This window comes from Diabrotica virgifera, chromosome 7 (assembly GCF_917563875.1).
Source record: "Diabrotica virgifera virgifera chromosome 7, PGI_DIABVI_V3a".
NCBI lineage: Eukaryota > Metazoa > Arthropoda > Insecta > Coleoptera > Chrysomelidae > Diabrotica > Diabrotica virgifera.
Window position 1 is genome coordinate 221,733,497 of NC_065449.1, and position 24,068 is coordinate 221,757,564.

Below are 24,068 nucleotides of genomic sequence, written 5' to 3' on the forward strand. Positions count from 1 at the left end.
ATATTTTGTATACTTTGGACAGTGTTGCCAATCAGCGGATAATTATCCGATTTGCGTACCTTTTTGAGAGTTGTCGTACCTTCTGCGTACCTTTAAATAAATCGGATATTTGCGGATATTTTTCAGTGTATCTACTATCATCGACTAAAACTTTCTCATCCATATATTCCCAGCACCAACAACACATTAATTTTGTTTGCTTCCACCAAAATTTTTATAAATAGCCTATACTGGATGAATGTTAGTGACATCCGATACTTTTCATCTTTTGACAAAAGGGACATGTGCCGATTCTTTTGTTTAGAATTTAAATGCACAAGTGCATCCACTTAAGGCGTACTAATCCAATTCAAATTTCAAAATCTGTCTGCCCTCGGATGTTATTTATGAGTTTTTCGATTTTAGTCTGTAAACTTATGAAAGCTAATTCACGCACGATTTAGTTTTATTTTCATTGTATGTAGTGCAGTGCTTAAGTAAACGTCTCGTCTGTTGAAATAAGTTTTGGTTTGTGAAAATACTTTTTTATAATGGATAAATGGTTAATAAAAAGTGTTAAGGTGGGTAAAAAAGTTTACTAACGTGTGGATATTGAAATATAATAATGAATTTGTTTTAGACCAAATCAAATAATGAAAAAAATATTGCTGAAAAGCAGCCGTCAACTTCACGTCATGCTTCTGAACAACAGGTAATTAGTAAAATAATTAAGACTTCACTATATAATATACGGATGTTTTATTACTAATTGGACATGTTTTAACTATATTATAATGATGAGCTTATACAGTGCGAAAGGCACTTATGGAATAAAATTATTTGTGTCCTTGTTTTAAAGAATTATAAAAAGCGCTGGGACCCGTCGATTTTAATATATAAATGTGCACTTTTTAAATATAAATTTAAATCTACAGGGTGATTGACGCAAGCCTGGCAGAGCCCATATGTTTTATTTTTATTGGAACACCCTATATATTTTTATATTTTTAAAAGCTGCTTAACAACCAATTTTAACGAAATATAATTAACAATAATACAGGGTGAAATTTTGAAATTAGAAAGTATGGAAAATACTTATGGAATAAAATTGTTTGTGTACTTATTTTAGAAAATTATTAAAAAATGCTGTGGCCCGTTAACTTTTAAATTCAAATGGGCGCTTTATAAACATAGATTTAAACATACAGGGTGCGTCACGAAAGTCTAGTATAGTCCATGATCTTTAGTTTTAATGAATCATTCAGTATATTTTTGTGTAATTAGAAGCTACATAGTAACATCAACTCAAAAAAGTGTATTATGTAGGTTCTATTTTGAATAATACAAGGTGAATTTTGCAATTTTTTAAAAAGTTCGGCAAGACATTAAATACAAAACCCAATATATATTAGTAGTTTCTAAATAAAGTAGTTTCTAAGAACATCAAATTTCTAAAAAATACAGGGTGTTTCACTAAAATGGACAAGATAATGGATTATGCTAGACTTGCGTGAATCACCCTGTATATTCAAATTTATATTTAAACAGTGCATATTTAAATTTTAAAGTTGGGGTAGGTATCCTAGGGTATTTATAATTTTTTTAAATAAGGACACAAACTACATTATTTCATAAGTGGTTCCATACATTATAATTTCAAAAATATCACCCTGTATTATTAATAATCATCATACATTATATAATTCATTGAAATCAGGTTGCTAAGCAGTTTTTAAAAATATACAGGATGTTCCATTGAAAATAAAGTTTATGGACTATGCTAGGCTTGCGTGAATCACCTTGTACATTTAAATTTGTGTTTAAAAAGCGCACAATTACATCTAAAAATCGACTGGTCTCGGCGATTTTAAAAATTTTTCTAAAAAGGGCAAAAATAATTTTATTCCATAAGTGCCTTCCTCCCTATATATTTAACTCAACTAAATAAAAGTACGACAGTCAATGTAGATCGAAAACTTACGTTGTTTCGGAAAAAATCAAAAAACTTATATTTTTCTAAAATATATGTTAATTTTTGTTAATTTAAGTTAACTAATTGTTTAAAAACGACAAAAGCTGTTTTGTAGAAACGATTTTAACAATATCGGTGAATTAATATTTCTACCTTGATCAAAAATGTTTTTATTTTGTTTTTAATTATGCTGAATCCGATTCTGACGCAACAAATGGAAGATTAAAAAAGCTCAATATAACAAAATATAACAATCAACCATCATAATATATCAAATTGTATCAATGTTATACGAGATATGTTAAAAAATATGAATTTCGCTCAAAAGTAAAGTAGGTACTTTTCTAGTTCACAATATTTCAAGCAGAATGATATAATTATTGTATATTAAAACATAGTTCTTATTTAAGAACAACTAAAAATTATAGCATTATAACAATTTTCGATATTGTGAAATATTAAGGTACTTTATTCTTGAACAAAATTCATATTTTTGACGTACCTTGTAGAAAATTGATAATATTGGAAATCTGATGGTTGCATCTTAGATTTTATACCTTACAGAGTATTGTATGAAGAATAACATTTTTTCATAAAATTGATAACAAAAAAGTTTCCGATAGGTTCCAATCCAAGTTACGCAGACAGAGGTACTGTATCAGAGCTAAAAATTTTTTTTTGACATTTATTATATTTACGCTTGTGATTAAATGTATTTTGGGTAAAAACGTTCTGATGACTTTGTATAAACATTTTTTTAACTGATATTTTTCGGTGGTTTCATTACATTTTTTATCTTTCTTAATTTTCTCAAAAAGAAGTTGTTTATTTTATTTTTAAAGTAAAATAATTTAGTGCATTTTAAAAATTACATTGGATAAGCTTTAAAAACACCTATAAAATTGTAATATATCCGTTTACACTTAGTAATATCCCAGTGGTATTTATTCTGTAAAACTACAAAGTATTCCAAATTACATTTCTTAAGACGTCGTAATGTTTCATTTAGTACGATGTTTGAAAAGTATGTTGTGCAAATTTAAGAGTTTTATAGGTAAAATCGTAATAGTACCATATATTTCTAAATCAATTTTTAAACAAAACTCTTGTAAGTCCCACTTTCCGCCCACATTGTACTTATGCCAATGTTTGTGAGAGGGATGACTTAGCGTTATAAATAAAAAGTTATAGAAGCTGTAGATTTAATTTTCGAAAAATCTTTATATAAGTTTTTTTTGTGTAAAATTTTCTAATTTTTCAATGGTCAAGTCAGTTTTTTCCAAAATTTATATTTTCGTAGGTATTTAAAAAACAACTAATTTCGCAGGTAATTTGTTTAATGAAAAATTAAGCACCCACTTTTGAAATAGAACTTTTTAATATGTTGTTTATTATACATTTCTTAATGAATCTATAAAAAGTTCTATCTTGTCTAATTTTTTCCGTAAGTAAAAACTCCTATGACTCCACTAACGGTGGAGTTTATCGGAAAAATAAAGTGGGACACATTTTTTAAGGTAAAATTAGATATTTATGTAGTTTCAGAATTTTCTATTGTTGACTGGGTCCGGGGTAGTATTAACCATATAAGTGTTGATTAAATTTAATTAAAATTAAATAAATCTGAATAAAATTAAACAAAATTAAATAAAATCAAATAAAAAATATATAATTAAAGAAAATTAAATAAAATCATTAAAATTAAATAAAATTTACATAGAATTATATAAAATGAAGTAAAATTAAATAAATTTCAATAAAATTAAATATTAAAATCAATTTTAAATGTTAAATCTTCATAATGTATTAAGCTAAGGATTATTTAGTTAAAATATGTCCAATTGTCCAATTATTGATCAAACACCCAGTATATCGAGAAATTATTTTAGCCTGAATCTAGTAATCAGCAAAATGTTACTGAAGAGCAGCCATCTACTTCTCATACTCCTAAGGGAGGAGTAATTATTAGTCAAAATGTTGACGTTGGCCGTGTTAGTAAAAAGATTAACACTTCTCAGAGTAATATTATTGTTGACACTAATGATGCCGAGCCCAATGATGCCGAGCCCAATGATGCCGAGTCCGCACCAATTGTTGACAAATTTCTATTGAGTTTGAAAAGGAAAGCTGATTTTGTAGATACACCTTCAAAAAGAATATGCAAGTTTATTCCAGCGTGGCTAACCGATAACGAGTTTCGCGGGTGGCTTAATAAATCAAATAAGCCAGATGATAAACACGGCAATGAATACGCATTTTGTAAAGTTTGTAAATCAAATTTGGTGGCTCATAAGGCTGTGTTACTTAGACATATGAGAACGGAAAAACACAAAGAGAATTTTAGTGCGGTATCCAGTAATATAAAAATAAAGGACATGTGTGTAAAACAAACCTGTGAAAATAATTTAGTTAAAAGAGCAGAACTAAAATTATGTAGTCTTTTGGCTACAAAGGACTTACCGTTCTTATTAATGGACACTGTATGTCCACTACTTAAAGATATTTTTCCAGATTCTAAGATAGCTCAACAATTAACCGTTAAAAGGACTAAAGCAACTCAAATAGTCGTTGAATGTTTGGGTGACAATTTTCTGAAAGAATTATATGAAAAGTTAAGAGTACCTGGAATGTTTTTTTCATTGATTATGGATGAAACTACAGATATATCGGTAAAAAAACAGTGTGCATTTACTGCAATATTTTTTGATGAAAATTCCAACTCATTACAAACAACATTTTTTGACATTTTAGAAAATACTGGGGGCACTGCAGTTGAATTATATTCAACTTTAAAAGACATAATATTTTCCAAAGGTATTCCTATATCTAATTTTGTTGGATTTTCGTCGGACACACCTAATGTAATGGTAGGGCCACACAATTCAGTTTTTTCCCATCTAAAACAAGAATTTCCTGATATAGTTTGTGTTAAATGCTCTTGTCACATGGCACATTTAGCAACTTCAAAGGCATGCTTGAAACTTCCCAAGCACATTGAGGACTTACTAAGAAATATAGGAAGCCATTTCAATAGAAGTGCTTGTCGAAGAGCCAAATTTCGGGAATTTCAGGAATTTTTTAAGGTTGACATTCACAAAATTCTATCACCTGCTAAGACCAGGTGGCTTTCACTAAAAGCAGTTGTGGACAGGGTTCTAGAGCAGTACGAACCATTACGTGCATATTTCAAGGAGAGTGTTTCTGAAGATCCTTCACATGTAACGGAAACTATGTTGGAAACTCTTAATCACCCTCTTACTGAAGTGTATTTAAAGTTTATGTCTTATGTTCTAGAGCTCATGACGGATTTCAATATTTTATTCCAATCCGAAAAACCACTTTTATATAGGGTTAAGCCCGAAACTGAAAATTTATTGAAGATTTTATGTTCCAATTATATGAATATTGTTCATATAAAAAAATGTGCAGAAATCCTGAAAATTGTTCACGACAATCCAGACAATTTTCTTCCATTAGAGCAAATTTATATAGGAATTTCTGCTTTCGACAGTTTGCAACATTTGCGATCGGATAAAGACACAAATTTAGAACAAGCAGACTTTGATAATTTTTTTAAATCAATATTATCCTTTTATATTGAACTAGTTGCTAATATCAAAGATCGGTTTAAATTTGAGGACCCGGTTTTTACTACCTTAGAGCTGTTAGATCCGAAGGTGGCCCAATCATTCCAAACAAAATCTTTAAAAAACATATTAGATAGGTTTCCAGTTCTAAATAACTTTGTCAATGCACAATCTTTGGATAACGAGTGGAGAAAACATGCACTCTTAGATTTTGATAGTTTAGACATTAATTCCAATACCGAGTGTGATATATACTGGTCTCAGATTTTTAAATTAAAAAATGAAGCCAACATATCTTTGTTTCCAAATTTAAAAAAAGTATTTTCATTGTTATTCGTTCTACCATTTTCAAACGCTGCGGTAGAAAGGGTTTTTAGTAATTTATTCAATATAAAAACAGATAAGAGAAATCTTTTAGATACATCTACAATTAGGGCTTTATTGGCGACAAAAGATGGTATCGGTAATACAGGCTGTGTAAAATTTACACCTTCAAAAAAAATGTTAGGATGTAACATATGGCAAAATAGTAAATGAGAATTTTGTACTTTATTAAATTATGTTTTTTGTATGTGTTGGATTACGTACTTACATGTTTAGGTTTTTAATGTTTTAATGTCCCACTGGCATATTATTTGATAAATAATGAAATGATTTAAAAGTCAGTTAAATATGATATATTTCTGTTATTAGTTAGTAACAACCAAAAAAGTTAAGTTTTCCATAAAGTGGGGGACTTTTTATTTTTTACTTTAATTTTCCATTTCCAACAATTGTTTTTTCCGATTATAGTGCTAGCTGACAACTCTGCCATGTAAGGTCATACCTACAAATTTTCCAACCAATATGGTTGATGTCATGTAATGCCAGGGGTTAATCTGGAAATATTTTTAACATCCTTTAAAATCGCATAATATAATGTAACCTTAACTGTTTAAAAACAACTCAAGGGTTTTTACCCGTATATTTTTGTGGCTTAAAGCATGTTAATCTGTGAATACACTGATGATGGAATATTGATTCCGAAAACGTTTTGTTGTGATATACCCCTTTTTAGGGATTTTAAATATACCTCTGATTTTTTAATCAACTTAAATTCCCCAAACCTAAACTAATTACCTACACAGAAATCAGTTAAAAAATTAATGCACTGCCTTAATTGTAGTTATAGTAGTTATATATATATTTTTAAACAATTTTGAATAAAAATTCTAGGAGAGTTGGTCACGGATTTCCACCATACTTCATTCGACGTATCTTGATGAGATTGCTAAATCCTTATTGGTTAATTGATGTTTATTAAGAATAAAATTGTAAAATAAAACAATTAATAATTTAATAAATAATAAATAATTTAATTTCTATTCGATAGATAATTAAGAATAATATCACCTGTCTTACAGGTTATATATGTGTCTACACTTTAACCACAGATGTACACAAAATATATGTATAACGTTACTCAGAATAAGGTAATCATTTGTAGAATACCAAATGCCAAATGTAAAGTTCAAAAGATTTTCCAGATTTCTCGGACATGAGATGTAGTTAAATCGGTTCTTTTTTTGTAAAGTTCTATCAAATCTAATATCTTAAACAAAACCATTTCATCAAAACATGTTATACCTAATTATATTTATGATTTTTTTGAGGAATGTAATGGTATGTACTATGCATAAAAGAACTTTCCGGCACAGAAACGTCACTTTTCTGCACACTACTGTCAGTTATTCTGTGAGAAAATGTTAAGTTTGTTTACATAAAATTGTGCAGAAAAATGCATTTGGAATATTGGTTGTAGAAAAATCTACTTACTTGAAACTAGTAATATCTAGATATCTACTAATTAACTCAAAAATCCTTCAAATTTTTTGCCTATAACAATTATATAGTCGGGCATTAACGTTGAACGCACCACGTGTATTATGGATAATAACTTTGATACCTTAATAACTACAAGACTGTCAAATACATTTCTATTGTTTTAGTTGTAATAAATCTTTAGTTGTTAAAAGAGCGTAAGCGCAAAATTTCGGACCAATAATCTTTAAACGTATTCATTTTTTTAGAATCCTGAGAAAACTAATAAGTATTTTTGAAAAATTTGAACGCAGAATTAAAGATTACATTATTACCGAGGGCTTAGAGTCCCTTAGAATAAACAAAATGTTTCTTTTGAATGAGATATTTGAAATTAAAAATCACACTCAATATTCTCTTTTCCTTTTACCCATGTAACATATTAGAATAAAAATTATAGAAGTCTTCAGGGACTTTAGGCCCTCGGTAATAATGTAATCTTTCATTCTGCGTTTAAATTTTTAAATAATACTTATTAGCTTTCTCAGGACTCGAAAAAAATAATGCATTTTAAAAGCATTGACCAGAAATTTTGCGCCTATGCTATTAATGTAGCTGTAGTTTATTTTGTATTGATTTATTTATTATTTATTTTTCCAGTACCTAGTTTTAGGTAGTTATTACGTTTTAATAAAATAATATTTAAAAGTGTTTTTTTTTAATTAAATAATTATAATAAATTAATATAACGATCCAAATAATGAAATATTTAGATTTATTTATTAATTTAGAATTTAACACTTACGATAATGCAAAGTACGAATAATATAATAATAGTAAGTAAATAATATTTACATACATGAATTAGGTAATAATCAGCTAGGATACGAGATTTTCATCTATAAACGAAAATTTTTAAACGGTGAAATAGAGAATTCAGTAGATTAAAGGGCCGGTTGTTCGAACGCTAATCAGAAATGGAATCAACTGATCATTATCAAATATTTAATTACTGTCAATGTCAACTTTGATTGGGTTGCTGAAAACATAATTGATTACAATTATGAGATTAATTGATTAATCAATCAATTATGTTAATAATTGTTACGTTAATTGATAATTAATAATTAATTAATATATTAATTATGTTAATTATCATAATGATAACTGATTGGCGTACGAACAACGGATTTTGTTATTTGATGGTTGTTAAGGCTACTAAAAGAATAACATTGGCAACATTGATTTTAATAACAGAATAATTTTTGACCTTGTGTACCTTTTCGTGACAAATCGGATGTTTTTCGAGCGATCATCGGATAATCTAGAGAAATGCGATTGGCAACACTGACTTTGGATAACCATATAGTTTACAGCACCCGAAAAGCCAGGGGGCCACGGAACCCACCTGCCAATGGGTGTGGGTGCCCATGGCTGTGAAGAGTGACAATATTCCATAGAGGCAACAGCCCACTAGTGAACAAGCAAAATTGCTTATATAAAGGAAGAAAAATTAAAACAAATTTTATCATTGCTTCTTTTAACTCTTTTGTAGCCATTATCATTCGTGTTGGGACATTTTTCTCCCACCTTTGTCTATCAAGTATTTCCAAGTTTTGTTGAATATTTTTCATTTTAGTCTTATTCGCTTTGTTCTCTTACGTAAGAATATTACATCTTATACATAAGTGTGAGCTGAATACTAAAATATTGTCGGTTCGCTAAACACAGACACAACTGGCTGGTGATTTTATTAAGTAATTTTGCCAATTTGCTAAAACTGGCAAATAAATAATTACTAAATAGTTAGTAATTACTAAATAGTTAGTAATTTTACCAATTTTATCAAAATTGGCAAAAAACAAAAAAATTACCTACTAAAATCTCTAGCCAGTTGTGTCGGAGTTTAGTGAACCGACTATACCTGAAATATAACGGAGGGCACAATAATTTGTATGCTGCAGGTAAAATAACGGTTGCCATGATGATCGCCAACATTCGTCACGGACAGGCACACCAAGAAGAAGGAATAAAGGAGAAAATAAAGAATATGAAAACGGAGAAATTTTTAAGCTGAGTCTTTAAGATCCATTTTCATAAAGATATAAATAGATATCAAGACAGTGTTTATAGATTATTCAAACCTATAAAACTGCTTTTAAAATTAACCCTCACACAAATAAACCCCTTTATTTAAATGACACAATTCAATTCCAATACACTTCGATTTCCAATCCACAATTACCTCCACTCTAAACTTTCCAGAATGTTTTATTTTTAAACTAATCCTTTGTTTTGCCGCTCACGCGATGCTAGAGAAAATAAAAATCTCCTTTTCCATGTCGGCCGTGTTTCCGAATCAAAAAACCTACACAACATTAATAGTTTCGATACAGACGATGACAATAAAGTTTATAAAGTATAATAGATGCAAATTACACCAATTTACTCCAAAGCGTTTACGGGAATTCTTGTTTCTTCAATACAGCCCCCTAATGGCCGGCTTTAGACTATCAGAGGCGCGTGTGAAAGCTTTGCTGGGAATTTTAAAGAGTAATTAAAAGCTGCATGAGTATTGTAGAATTTGAAAAATATATTAATTTATATCTGTAACGTGGTGTTAGAAACAAATGCCAATTGTTTGCTGTTTTGTTTGGTCAATGTCAAATTCAACAAAAAAGCCATAGCCAAATATTGGTGTAATGGTGCTGGTGGGATTTTTACCTTTATCTCCACTAATTGTTGAGAAAAGTTATAAAGGTTGTCTCTCAACCCATTGTTTTTTATTCTCATCTTAAGTACAACATTATAAAATCCAACACATGATAAACGAAGCCCTTTGAGGTCCTTACTATGGTCCTTAAATATTTGGTGTTGTACCTTAAGAGGAAAAGCAATCAATAAACTTTTTACCGACAATTAGTGGAGACTAAAGTAAAAATTTCACCATTTATTTTGATCCGGCTCGATGGACCAAAAGAAAATGGCCGTATTTTTACTTTAAACTCCACCAATTTGAGAAAAAGTTTTTGAATACCGTAATTTTTTACTAAGGAATTAGCTTAAAAAATTGGTGTTTTCTTATATTGACTAATTTGCATGTTTACATATAAAATTATTTGTTTTTAATGAAAATTTCCTTTTAATGAGTATATTCTAAGTATTTGTTAAGAAAATATATTTCACATAAATATACAAAATAAATTTTATCCGATTTACAGTTTGTTGTGTAAATTCTTTTTTGTGTTTTTATTGTTTAGATTTAAACAGCAATAATTATTACGACCACTACTAAATCAATTAGTAATAGTAACAGTTTTTTTGGAAACGTGATTCTTTATTCATCAAAGTAATCTCTATTAGCGAAGATACAATCATTCCAGAGCGTTTATAATTTGTCGATATCCCTTGTCAATCCATTTAGTTGCTGGGGGCCAGATCTGGACTATAAAGTGGATGCGGAAGCAACTCAAAGCCTAATTCGTGAATTTTTGCCATATTTTATGGCAAATTATGAAAATAATTTCTTGAGTGTCCCAAAATACGTGGGCCATAACCTTTACGGCAGTTTGTTGCATCTTTGGACGGCCTTATCCAGATGCTGTCCGCTCACATGATTGCCGATTTGATAGCGGAGTCAAGAAGTGATGAATCCATGTTTTACCGATTTATCGCTTGTGACATACCGATGCAAAAATCTGACTTATTTCAACTAAACATGTCCAAACTCCAAACAGCGCTGAGATTGTTCATTAATTCGTTATTGTTTGTAGTCTAGTATGAAAAAATGCATTTGGAAAACAGCATTCTCATACTCAATGTTGTATATTTTAGTGACTCTTTTAGTACTCTTTTTTAACTTTAGTAGGTCAAAAATGTCTTGCAACTTCACTTCGCGGTTTTCCATAATTTATTAATATTTTTCGATGTCTTCGGCAATACCTGATACATGTGTGCTTCGTTCTCAACATCATCGGTGTTAGCATGACCGCGTTTGAATACGGCATTCGAAACATGAAACTTTGACCGTGTGATTTTGAAGGTTTGAAGCCGAGCTTCGAGCTGAATCAAATTTTTTTCGAGCGAAGCCGAGCTGAATTCGAAACGAGCCGAGCTGAATTCGAAACCGAGCTTTATTTAAAGAGCTTGTCAATATTTTAGCTAATACTCTACTACTTTTTCTTATTTATTTATTACTACAAATGTTACATTTTACATTCATTCTTATATGTTTTCGAGCTCGGCTCGGCTCGAACTATTCAAGCCGAGCCGACACGAGCCACAAGCTCATCCTTCAGCTTGAAGTACAAGCCGAGCTTCTACCTTTCGAGCCGAACTCAAGACTGTCAAAAGGCTCGGCTCGAGTCCATCACTATTTTCTACGGTTTTGTGTAAAAACGATGTCTACTGAATTATATTTTCTGCGCACATGGCAAAATACATCTTGTGCAAATTTCGCACAAAACCGAGGGTTACCTGAAGTTTTCAAAAGTGAAAGGAAGTTTAAATAAACATTGAAAAGACTTTCTGCAAATACATAACTAAGAGTAGAGTTGTTCCAAACTCGAGATTTCGGGACGTCCTTCAAACTACGCCGCTGTTTTCTAATACTTTTATCTGGGTCAAAGGTTAAATTGGATTAGAGGGCCGTGGAAGTTTTTAAAGTACCCTTTTGTGTGCGTGTCCCTATCCTTCAGGGTAGATTGTCACACTTTGCGTAAATAATTAGGGGACGATATGACTGTCAACTGTTTTCGTTAATATTTTATAAAGTGAACTTGTAATTACGGCTCAATGATAATATTATTTGGAAACATTTTGGAGTACGAAGGTTTTTGTTTGAAAATGAAGCTGAATTTTTTATGACGGAGCCTACGGTTTGACCTAAAAATGGCTAATGATGTTTCGTTAGTGTTAATAAGTACAAATAAAAATTATTATTCCTTTTGCTTTTGTTTAATGCTTTTTTAAGGTCTCTTTTGGATCTATATAATTATATTTAACGAGGTCGGGAAACAAAACAAATAAAAACAGAAATATATTTTTTGATAAATTCAAAATTGTAGGTTGTACATAATTTATTTGATATTGTGGGTTTTATTTATGTATCAGTAATTTCATGGGTTTATATTTTTAGGAACTAAAAATTATATCACTATTAGGAGTGTAATTAAATAAAAAAAAATGTTAAAATTTTTAGAAAGGAAATATAATTACATGAATAAAACATGACCTCAGAAAAATATATAAATAATTGTAAATAAACGGTAACTTACACAAAGAGAAATCTAAAGGACAGAAGTAGGTACCATAGATCTCTTCGGTCGAAAAGCAAATTTTTGATAGCAACCCTTAATCTGAGTGTTCTATAATTTGCCAGGCATACAGACCGATAAATAGTAGACATGGGAGTGTCTACAATATGCATTCTATACCATTCTATACCTCTTGGGCAAGAGAAATAAAATTAGACTTGAGAGTTAGGCTGGCAAGATGTTATATTTTCCTGACTCTGCTTTACGGGATAGAAGCATGTACACTTATCGCATCGACTGCTAAAAAATTGGAAGCATTTGAACTGTGGGTGTATAGTAAAATTCACAAGAGGAGCCAAAAAAAGAATGGAAATATCGGAAACCATCAAGACACGAAAGCTGCAATACATGGGGCATGTTATGCGTAATGAGAAATACGACATACTTCAATTAATTATACAAGGGAAAATCCAGGGCAAGAGAAGGAGAAGAATCTCATGGTTGCGTAACTTGAGGGAATGGTAAGAATGCACATCAATCAAATTATTTAGAGCAGCAGCATCTAAGATTATTCAGAGCAGCAGCATCTAAGATCAGAATAGCCATGATGATTGCAAACCTACGTCGCGGATATGGCACGTAAAAAAGATTCTACATGTGTCTATTTATTACCATAATTTGAATTAAAGTAACGATAGACAGATTAAGATTTAATTTGTTTTAGTGACCACCACCATCAGTTGACATATTATGTTTCCTCCTTTTGGAGTTCTCAGAACTCTCTGTGGTGTACCATGGTGGAGAGTACATCACAGACAAAACTATGATGTCTAACACAGTGTAAATTCTACATTTTGTTGAATGTTGAATCTTTTGCTTTTTCTATTCTTGCGTTAATATGTTCATGTCTCATGTCCAGAGCCGTTCATATAAATACACCTATAAATTACATTGTTATACTCCCTACTCTTTTAGCAAATCAAGAAAACAAATTTTTGGCTTATCCAAAACGTTTAAATTACCACAACTAATCTAAAAATACATAATTATGTAAATATTGTTTTGACCACTTTCCTACTTAACATGCAATGTTTTCCACTAAAAATAAACCCACCAATCGATTCCTGTTAATCCCCAAGAACGATCATTCACAAAAACACAACATGTAATTCTAATAAACATACACAAATAGGTATATTATAACGTTAAAAATACTGTTCTAATTACATTATGTTCCACTAATTATACGAGATCGCTACAAAAGGTTATTTGAAACCACTGGGTTCAACAGAAAGCTGATAATAATCAGATGAAAATATGCAAAAGTGCATATGCATTTGTATTTGCATATTTTAGTGTTTTATTTTGAATTTTGCATATACGGGTACAAGTACTACTGGAAACGGCAGAGATGAGAGTACTGAGAAGAATTACATGAAATGCGCTAACAGATCGAAAGAGGAGTGAAGACATACGAAGACATTGTAACGTTGTGATACAAAGATACGTTTATTGACAATTTTTACATAGTAAACACTACATGTCATGTCACAATATTAATAAGTCACTTTTGTATACATAGGGAATACCTAACTAAGAAATAGACAAGAACACATAATAATATGTATAACATATACAGTGAAAAATAGAAATATAAAAATATAAAAAGAAAACAATTCAGTTAGGTGTAATATAGTTTTCATAAAAACGACCACACTAGGAGCTCAAACAAACAAATTTCTGTATACTATAGAAACAGTGTTCCAGCAGGAAGTGTTTTGCTAATTTATAAAATTGTTTAGAATCCATTGCCTTAATATCAATATTTTTGTTTAGTTTTAAACAACAATTATACAGATTGAAATCTATTGTATTAAGTTGTGTAACACACAATCTGGAATATGGTATAATGATATGACTTTTGTTTCTTGTATTATACTGATGTTGATCAGCATGTGTTTTTACATCTTGTATATTATTATGAACAGTTAAAAAAGTTTCAAATATATATTGTTGTGATCTTATTTTTGAAATCTGATGCTGTTCTCAGATGTAATTTATTTTAATTAATTAATTAATAATTATCTCATTAATCAAACAGATCCAATACCAATATAGTGTCAATCTCAGGGCTAAATTATAATATCAATTACTTACTTTCGTGGCTTCAAAATATTTCTCAGTGGATTCCTAATCGGGATAGATAAAAGAGAGTAAAATAATACACACATATGAATTTTAATTAGAAATTATAAATCGTTTATTTTATCTAAATGGCACTCAATGCTTAATATTTCCTTTATCTTATCTTTCTATCTTTATTTAATACAACATTTATAAACATGGGAATCTTATTTCTTTTTGTCTCCAAAGTTATTTTATTTAAAATGAACTATTATGATTTATCAGTGACAAATTGATTTAGGTTTGATGAAAAATTTTTAATAATGATTGTGTGCCTCAATTTTGGATGTGGTATTTAATACATAAACCATACATTCCTGTCATAACAAAATAGACTGACCTTTACTGATGATTTGACAATGTCTTCACACAAAACACGTTTCGTCCGATCTTGGGTTGCGATCAAACGACTCGTACCAGCTTCCCAGTAAAGCCTCTGCTCCTTTCTGAAAACTACGCCTCGTACAGCCCTCGTTCCTGCCGTCCCCTGATTCCGTGTTCTACCTTTTTCAAACACTTCAACAAAACCGGGATACTCTAGACTCAAGGAGTTATATACTATCTCGACTCGGCCTAACACTCGTTCCACGATATCTTACTTTTTAATTTTCAAAAAAACAAACTAACTATACCGGCGTTTCACTTTTTGTACACTCTTCTCCAAAACCGGCCTTCGCCTTTCGATCGCCAAAAACATTCTGCCTCATATCTCTCATCCATTCTCCTACTTCCAAATTACCCCTTCCAGCATTCAAACATCAACCAATCCCAAGCAACTTTCAATTATCCGTATTTATCAACACAACTTTCCTTTTTCTAAATATCTTAATGGATTTCAAGAAAAAATAATATTCCCCATTTCAATTTTACTTTCTACATTAATACAACATTTACAAATTTAATGACCTATTATCTTATTCACTAGAGTATTAGTTAGCGGTGGTTAATGACAAATCCTTTCGCGAACACTTTCTTTGTACACATCACTCTAATTGTTTATTTGAGTCGTATTGTTCCCGCGGTTCGTAAACACTTCTCCGAATCACTCTCTTAACAGTTACCTATACATAATTTGTTTTATACAGGGTGTTCCAAATTTACATGTCCGTGGTCGAGAAAAATGAAAACATTTATTTTAATTTGACTTTAATTTATAATTATAAACTTTTATTTGTTATATCAATTAGGAATATAACAATATATTGAAGGTAAAGGAAGAATGCCATACTTTTTAAACAAGGGTTTACAGCTGGCGCGATATTCCGCTGAGTCAATAATTCGGATTGCTGCTTTTTGTAAAGTAAAAACTTTATATGCATAGGACGAGTTTCCCCAAAGAAATATGCAATATGTCAGGATACTATGAACCATTCCAAAATAAACTGACCTAAGAATATCTCGACTCACAGAAGTAGCCAGCCTGCGCATAGCAAAAGTGTGTGAGGCTAACCATCTGCAAAAAACACAGTTGGTGTTATCCAAAGCATTTGGTAAATCATTTATCAAGAATAGCAGAGGTCCCAAAACTGATCCTTGTGGTACTCCAGTTGAAACTGGTAAAGGATTAGATTCTTGATTATTAAATGCAACAATCTGTGTTCTTCCTGTAAGATATGATTTTAAAAGGTCGTGTATGGTACCCCTTATTCCATAGTACACCAATTTTATCAATAGTGTTTGAACCACACAATCAAAAGCTTTTGTAAGGTCACACATTAAACCATTAGTAGGTTCACCTGCATCAAGACCGTGAACAATATGTTCTATTACTTCTAATAAAGCTTTAGTTGTTAAGTATTTTTTTCTAAAACCAAATTGAGAGCTAGATATAATTGATTTGTTATCCAAATAATTTCATATACGATCTTTAATTAAGATTTCAAAAATTTTACTTATTGTTGGTACTATGGTAATAGGTCTGTAATTGTCTGGAGCATTTTTACTTCCTTTTTTATGAAGGGGAATTACTTTTGATATTTTGAATACATCAGGCCAGTAACCCTCGTTAATACATTTGTTAAATATTATTGTGAGTGGTTCAATGATTGTATCTAGCGATTCCTTAATTATATTACTGTTAAAACCATAGTAGTCAACACATGAGGAATTTTTTAATTTGTGTATGCATTCTTTCACATCAGATGTTACTATTGGAGACATAAAGAACGAACTCGACCTTCTAGGTAGCCTGCTAAGATAGTAGTTTACATCATAAACGAATGCACGGTATTGTATAAACGAACGGACAATAGATAGAAAAAAAAATGGAATACCCACATAAGCAGAATGAGGAAGAAAAGTGTGGTCAAAATAGCAAGAGATAAATCACCAATGGGTAGAAAAAATATCGACCAACCGCTCAAAAGATGGAGTGACAATCTTCCATAGAGGTATAAATCCGCCAATGAACAAGTATAATTGCTTAAAGAGAATGAAATTGAAGAAGAGGAGGAGGAGGAGAAGAAGAAGATTAACATCTAATATTTTATAAAATTAATATATTTAAACGGATTATGACGTGCATATTTTGTTTAAATAAATGCATATATGTACATGCATTTTGGACTTAAATATGCATTATCCGCATATATCTTACTTTTAGCTTGCATATTTGGCTATAACGTTAAAAACACTCATTGTGTTCTCGTTGTGTCCCACTAATTATACAGTATCGCTAGAAAAAGGTTATTTGAAATCACTGGGTTCAACAGAAAGCTGATAATGTACCTACACGGCGAGGCGTAGTAGTTTAGTTAAGTGTTTAACAATGTTGCAATTAACACAACGGTGATCTTTCTGCCTCTCTTTGTATCCATGGAAAATGCTGTTAAATATTAAAGACGCATCAAATGTTTTCCTTGTATCTATAAAAGGTTTTTACAGTTTGCACATTTAGGGGAGAATAAATTGATTGTTAAAATAGATAGGTACCGGAAAAAGCCATATCAATTAAGGTTGTCAATGTGAAATATTGTTTTTGGAAGTATTTTTAGAAAGAGTTACATATTAGTATCCAAAATTTATATTTTACTAACAAAGACTGACGTTTTTTATTAATATAAATATATCTATGCATTATAAATAAACAAAATATCGCCATAGAAAGCATTCGGTCCATACAAATTGTAATATTGGAATATTCTGGACTATGTAGATATACAAAAAGGTATATTTTCGAATGCTATAGCTACAGTGGAATCAAACTGAAAATATCACTTCATTTTGTGCCAAACAGTATGTATGTAGTCAAATTTTGACTTGTGTCTTCAAAATCCCTGACAAATGGTAAGATATTTTTGATACCTTTCCTATTTCGAACGGAACCTTCAAACCTATTGTTTGTCATAAGATTAGTTCTTCATAATATAGATCTATGCACGCTACAACTGTATGCAGCAAATAAAATAATGGTGAAAAATTCACAAAAATGTAGTGAAGAAAATTCGTGATCAAGTACAGCTTTTACTTTAATAGTTGTAAAAATTCAATACATTCAATTGCGCGTTTTAAAGACCATAAATACCAAATGAATTCATCAGTTGGTTAATTGAAAACAATCACAAAAGAATTCCGAAATCGTTACCACCTTTTATTTACAAAAAGCTGCATATATCCATACTCCTTACCACGACAGATGGGTAAATGAGACGTCTTTTATCTACGTAAGTCTCTTGTCCCAAAAACAACTCGGATGGTGCACATTAACGGCTTAATTTTATCTTGATCGACCCACAAATATCATTCCTTTTTAGACTGATGGGCTGTCGTTAGCGAAAGAATAAAAATTATGAGCATTGTACTGACTACAGAAACGACTTCATTAATTAGTCATGTTCGTGAGCATTTTAATAAGCCGTGATTAGAAAGGATAAAGTTTGGAACAAGTTTGAGTTGAATATATAACTGGACGAACCATTGCATTGCTTGTTAGGAATAAGCACTCTCTATTATGCGTTATTTACTTCTACATACTATAACACTTTGTTATATTTTGATTAGGTAGGAACGTATGTATGTGTATGTGTGTGAAAGAGTATGCACGGAAACAAGTCCATCAGCCACAAAATGTTTTATTTATGTTTAAAGATATTTTTTGTAGATATATGTATAAAGATTTCTAGTTTTACATATTTGTTCCGATGGTGGGTGTGTTGACTGAATCAATTAAAAATAAGTGTAAACAACGAACAGTAATATTTATTTTATTTTTGGTTAAAAGGCGCGCTTATTCATCTCGTAAGAAGGTTATTTATTGTTTGAGGGCAGCGAAGGGGCGTCTGAACTGCCTGCCTGCCGTGACGATACTACAGAGACCACAACACTATTATCATCATGTTTGCGGTTTTACAGTATGGCTAGAAAAGGCAATAAATTACTACATCTGGGGTTTTAAAAGCTCTGAACCTTTCTGTAGTTTTAAGAAACGTCTTCGAATGCATTTCCAAAGTGCGTTATTGACATAAGGTCTGATAAGTCTTTCGTGTCGTAAAACTTAACGGCCCTTCTTAGCATCTGGTTTGTATATTAAATGTGAATTTTATATGACCCATATTATTTCATATTGAGAAAAGTTATTAAAAAATAAAATTAGCAAAAATAGTAATTAAAGCGTGTCGCCACATATATAGAATTAATTAGCAATTATAAGGTTTCTCCATTAGCAATTATCAAAATGGTAAAGACTGGCCACGACATATTTAAAAAGAAATTATGATATAATATAAAAATGAGCCACAGAAAGAAATATGACAGCGGGTTTAGGACAGCATTTTTAAAGTCAATTAAACGTCAATATTTTAGATTTTGAGACAATAAGTTTACGAATGATCTGCTTAAGAGTTACGGGCAAGTTATTTAATATCAGAGAATAAGGAAACCGAAGAAAAAGATCAATATATTCTACGATGCATTAGACAGCACGTATGATATTAGTTGGTCATTGCCCTTATTTTTCCTATTGCTACATACGCAGCTGAAACATGGACTTATATTTAAAAGCATTAAATTAATTGACATATTCTTCTTCTTCTTCTTCTTCTTCTTTTGGGATCATAACCCTGAATGAGTCTTTGCCTGTCTGGCTCCCATTCAGATCTCCCATTCAGATGTCCTTTCATCCAGATCTCTCTTGTGCCCTTCTCCTCCATTGTCTTATATTCATGGTTTTCAGGTCGTCTTTCACGTCATCCAACCATCTCGTCCTGGGCCTTCCTTTTTCCGCCTTTCTACCGGCTTCCACTGTAATATCTTCTTTGTAACAAATTAAATGATGTATAGTCGATTAAAATGGATAAAACTACCCCGGAACATTATGTGTCCATACTTGAAATAGCAATTTTGGTATGCAATAGCAGACCAAGGAAATTTGCAAAGTACGAAATCGCAATTGTAAGAATTTAAGTTATTTTGCATTATTTCATTATTTGTCCATCTTCTCCAGATATGCTCATCTTTTATACCTCCATATATTCTTCTGAGTATATTCCCGCTCCCATCTATCTAGCTTCAGTTCTATGGTTTTGTTTAAGATCCAGGCTTCGCTAGCATATAGCAATGTTGGTCGAAAAACCGTTGTATATATTCGTCTGTTTGCTCCTGTGGATGTTTTCTTTGATCTCAGCATCTTACTTAGACTTCCAGCACTTTTACTACCTTTAGCCATTCTTCTTTTGATTTCTTGTGTCTTTTAATTAATATTTACTTTTTTTATTTACTTAATTTAATTATAATTTACTGTTTGCTTAATTCGTAAACATCTACATGTCTTTCCACCAAGACCTAATCATCACTACTTCACGAGAAATTCTACGTTTGACGTCTATTTGCCGACCCCGTCCTCGGAGTTAGTAAAGAAATCGATATTATATTCCGCAAAAAAAATGTACAACTATCTCCCCCTACAACTAAAATCTGCACCATCTTTTCCCAAATTCCGTAAACTGACAAAAGCCTACCTGTCTGAAAGACCATATTATTCAGTAGAAGATTATTTTAGTCAATAACTAAGAAATTACAGTACCCTTTGCACAAGTAGTATTTTTATTATTTTTTTATCTATATTTGGGTGTCATATGCAGCAGCTTAACTTTTAAACCTTTTTTATTAATTATTAGGTAGACTATGGATTTGCAATTTATTTAAATTTTTGCAATTGATTATTTCTGTTTTAACTTCGATTTATTTATTTATTTTATTTAACTTATTGACGATTTATGTAATTTTAGTAAATTGGATTGTTACTGTTTTGTTTTTTTTTTACTATTTTTAAGCTTTGTCGATAAAATTGTAAAATTTTTCATGGCAATAAAGCATATTTCTATTCTATTCTATTCTATTTGTTACCGTTACTTTACTCCCAAATAATCAAATTGCCCAACTACCTCAAAGTTATATTCCTTGTCTGAGGCAGATACTTTCGAAAACTGCCCTAACTATTCAATATTTCCCGTCATCTCTATATACTTTGTCCTCTTATATTGTCTTTGTCCTCCTGGTTTATTGTCAGATACCCAATCCAAGTCAAACTCTTGTTACATAGTCATTTCCAACAGCAAAGTCACCAGTATTTTAAAAAAATTCTGCATTTAGTAGTATGTATCACCATTGCCAATTGCAACTACACATAAACCAGTCCCTTTAATTACCTCATTTAAACAAATGATCTTATCTACCTTCCTCCTGCCATCGATACGAAGCTAATCACATAAACAAAAACAGCTGAAAACAGTTATGCCATCAATTTTCACATATAAAGCCGTGATCGACCCGCAATAATTATAATCCCGTAAAATCACGGTGGGAAAGTAAGTACGTATTCAAATCCCGCCACGTTAATATCTATATTTTAAACAAACGTATAAAGCCAACAGGAATGTAGAAATTACGTGAGAATTCTGCCTATCTAACGACAGCACAATTAATTGCAATAATATTTTCTATATTTGCATTCCATTATAACAAATGTCAATTAACTTATCACAACAAGTTGTGGACGAGAACAGTGAAGCGGCACACTGGGGATACACATGCATATTATCTGGTTGCATAAAATTAGCACAGTGTGGGTTAGAATCAACTATAATACCTATTAGACCAGGGCGCATCTGTAAAAATATTAGTATATTTGGACGTTGAGAGGTGACTCAAATTTTTTTTTATAGAAATTGCTTGAAAATTACTCAAATAATAATATTTGAGTTATCCTCCCTCTCAAAAAGGTCCGGAACATTGTTTAAATAATCAAAATGTCAAAAAATGAAGGAAAAATTCGATTTTTTTCTTCGTTTTTTGATTATAACTTTAAAAGTATTCATTTTCGAAAAAAGTTGTACTGACATAAAAGTTGCGTAATTAAATTTCCTACAATATAGAATTATTTAAAAATTTTAAAAATAGTCACCCTTGTTGCAAAATAGCAATAATTGCCAAAAAAACATACAAAAACAAGTATTTGCATTTTACGTTTTTCAACCAATTATGCTACACATAGGATCTTCATCTTTCACTCAGAAAAACTTTATGATACAGTTAAACAATACTGTAAATTTCATTAAGATCAGTATAATAGATTTCGCAAAATAAATTTTGCAATCCAGCTTTCGCAAAAAAAATTCATTTTTTCAAAATGTTACAGGACTGAAAATAAAGCAGACTGCAAGTTGAATTTTTTTTTGTCTATAGAAGTGTACTGTAGCTTTCATCTGCAATTTGCAAAATTAAAATCGATTAACTACCACGGCGGCAGGAATTTTTTTTTAAACATTAATTATTAGTGCTACGCGCAGGAAAGCGGATAGTTTGCTCTGATTGGGCATTCCAATGGCCTTTGATAATGATTGATTCATTTTAATTTTTATTACATTTCAATATAAATAAATAAATTTGTTTATTGCAAAATAAAAACACATACTCTATCCTTTGAAATAACACTTTTTTAGCAAAAACTTTCTTTGTTCATATATTTCAACTTAGGGAATAAAAGTTTATTATTTTTAAACATATGCAATTGTTTAAACAATATTTCACAAACAATAATAAAATTAGTTTGATTTTTGTGGAATTAAAATATTAAAATACAACAAAATATAGAGTAACAAAATAATATATTAGATAAAGATTGGAAGAAATTTTGGTGGAAATCAACTTGTGTGAATCGAACACCGCTGTCCTGCGCGTAGCACCAACAATTAATGTTTATTTAAAAAATTTCCTGACGCCGTAGTAGTTAATCGATTTTAATTTTGCAAATTGCAAATGAAAAGTACAGTACGCTTCTATAAGCAAAAAAAAACTTAACTGGCTATCTGCTTTATTTTCAGTCTTGCAACATTTTAAAAAAAATGAATTTTTTTGCGAAAGGTGGATTGCAAAATTTATTTTGTAAAATCTATTGAACCGATCTTAATGAAATTTACAGTGTTGTTTTACTATACCAAAAAGTTTTTCTGGGTAAAATATGAAGGTGCTAAGTGTAGCATAAATGGCTGAAAAACGTAAAATGCGAATACTTGTTTTTGTATGGTTTTTGTCGCAATTATTGCTATTTTGCAACAAAGTGACTATTTTTTAAATTCTTAACTAATTCTATATTGTAGGGAATTTAATTACGCAACTTTTATGTCAGTACGACTTTTCTCAGAAATGAATAGTTTTAAAGTTATAATCAAGAAACCAATAAAAAAATCGAATTTTTCCTTCATATTTTGACATTTTGATATTATTTAAACTTTAAACAATGTTCCGGACCATTTTGAGTGGGAGGATAACTCAAATATTATTATTTGAGTTATTTTCAATCAATTTCTGCAAAAAAAATTGAGTCACCTCAACGTCCATCTCAAAACAGATGCGCCCTGGACTATATAATTATTGGGCAAATCGTAACAGCTAACTGATTTTTCCAAATAGTTATTTAAGAGATTAATTGCAGCACAATGTTTTTAATGGTACGTGTTTTTAATAAGCTTATTATGAAATATGAAAATGAAGTTAACATATCTTTAAAATGGAAACAAGGTTCTTACATCCCATCCAGCTACTAGTCATAAGCGTTTCGTGAGTTTTAGTAAGGCAGAAAAGGTATTTATATACTCTTTCCAAACTAAACCAGATGACAGATATTGCAGTTTACGATATTGCAGCAACGATGACAAAATCTTGTAAGTTGTTCACCAAATGTGACAGCGAACGAAACCCCTTGGTACTCATCATCATCATCATGGTATCCACACTCCTAGCGGAGTGATTGCCGCCCTCTTTGGGCTCTTCCGATTCGTTTGTCGCGGTGAATCA

At 30.7% G+C, this 24,068-nt stretch overlaps 2 protein-coding genes across 2 annotated transcripts in view; one reads left to right on the forward strand and one right to left on the reverse strand.

The window, feature by feature from the left end:
* LOC114324261 (MOXD1 homolog 2) overlaps positions 1-24,068 on the reverse strand; it is a 623,307-nt gene that overhangs the window by 79,366 nt on the left and 519,873 nt on the right. The gene's annotated exons all lie outside the window — the stretch shown is intronic.
* On the forward strand, positions 26-8,048 carry LOC114324260 (uncharacterized). Its single transcript, XM_028272057.2, has 3 exons — positions 26-560; positions 620-691; positions 3,841-8,048. Exons 1-3 carry the CDS (start codon positions 531-533, stop codon positions 6,073-6,075), a joined length of 2,337 nt encoding a protein of 778 aa, XP_028127858.2. The 5' UTR covers positions 26-530; the 3' UTR covers positions 6,076-8,048.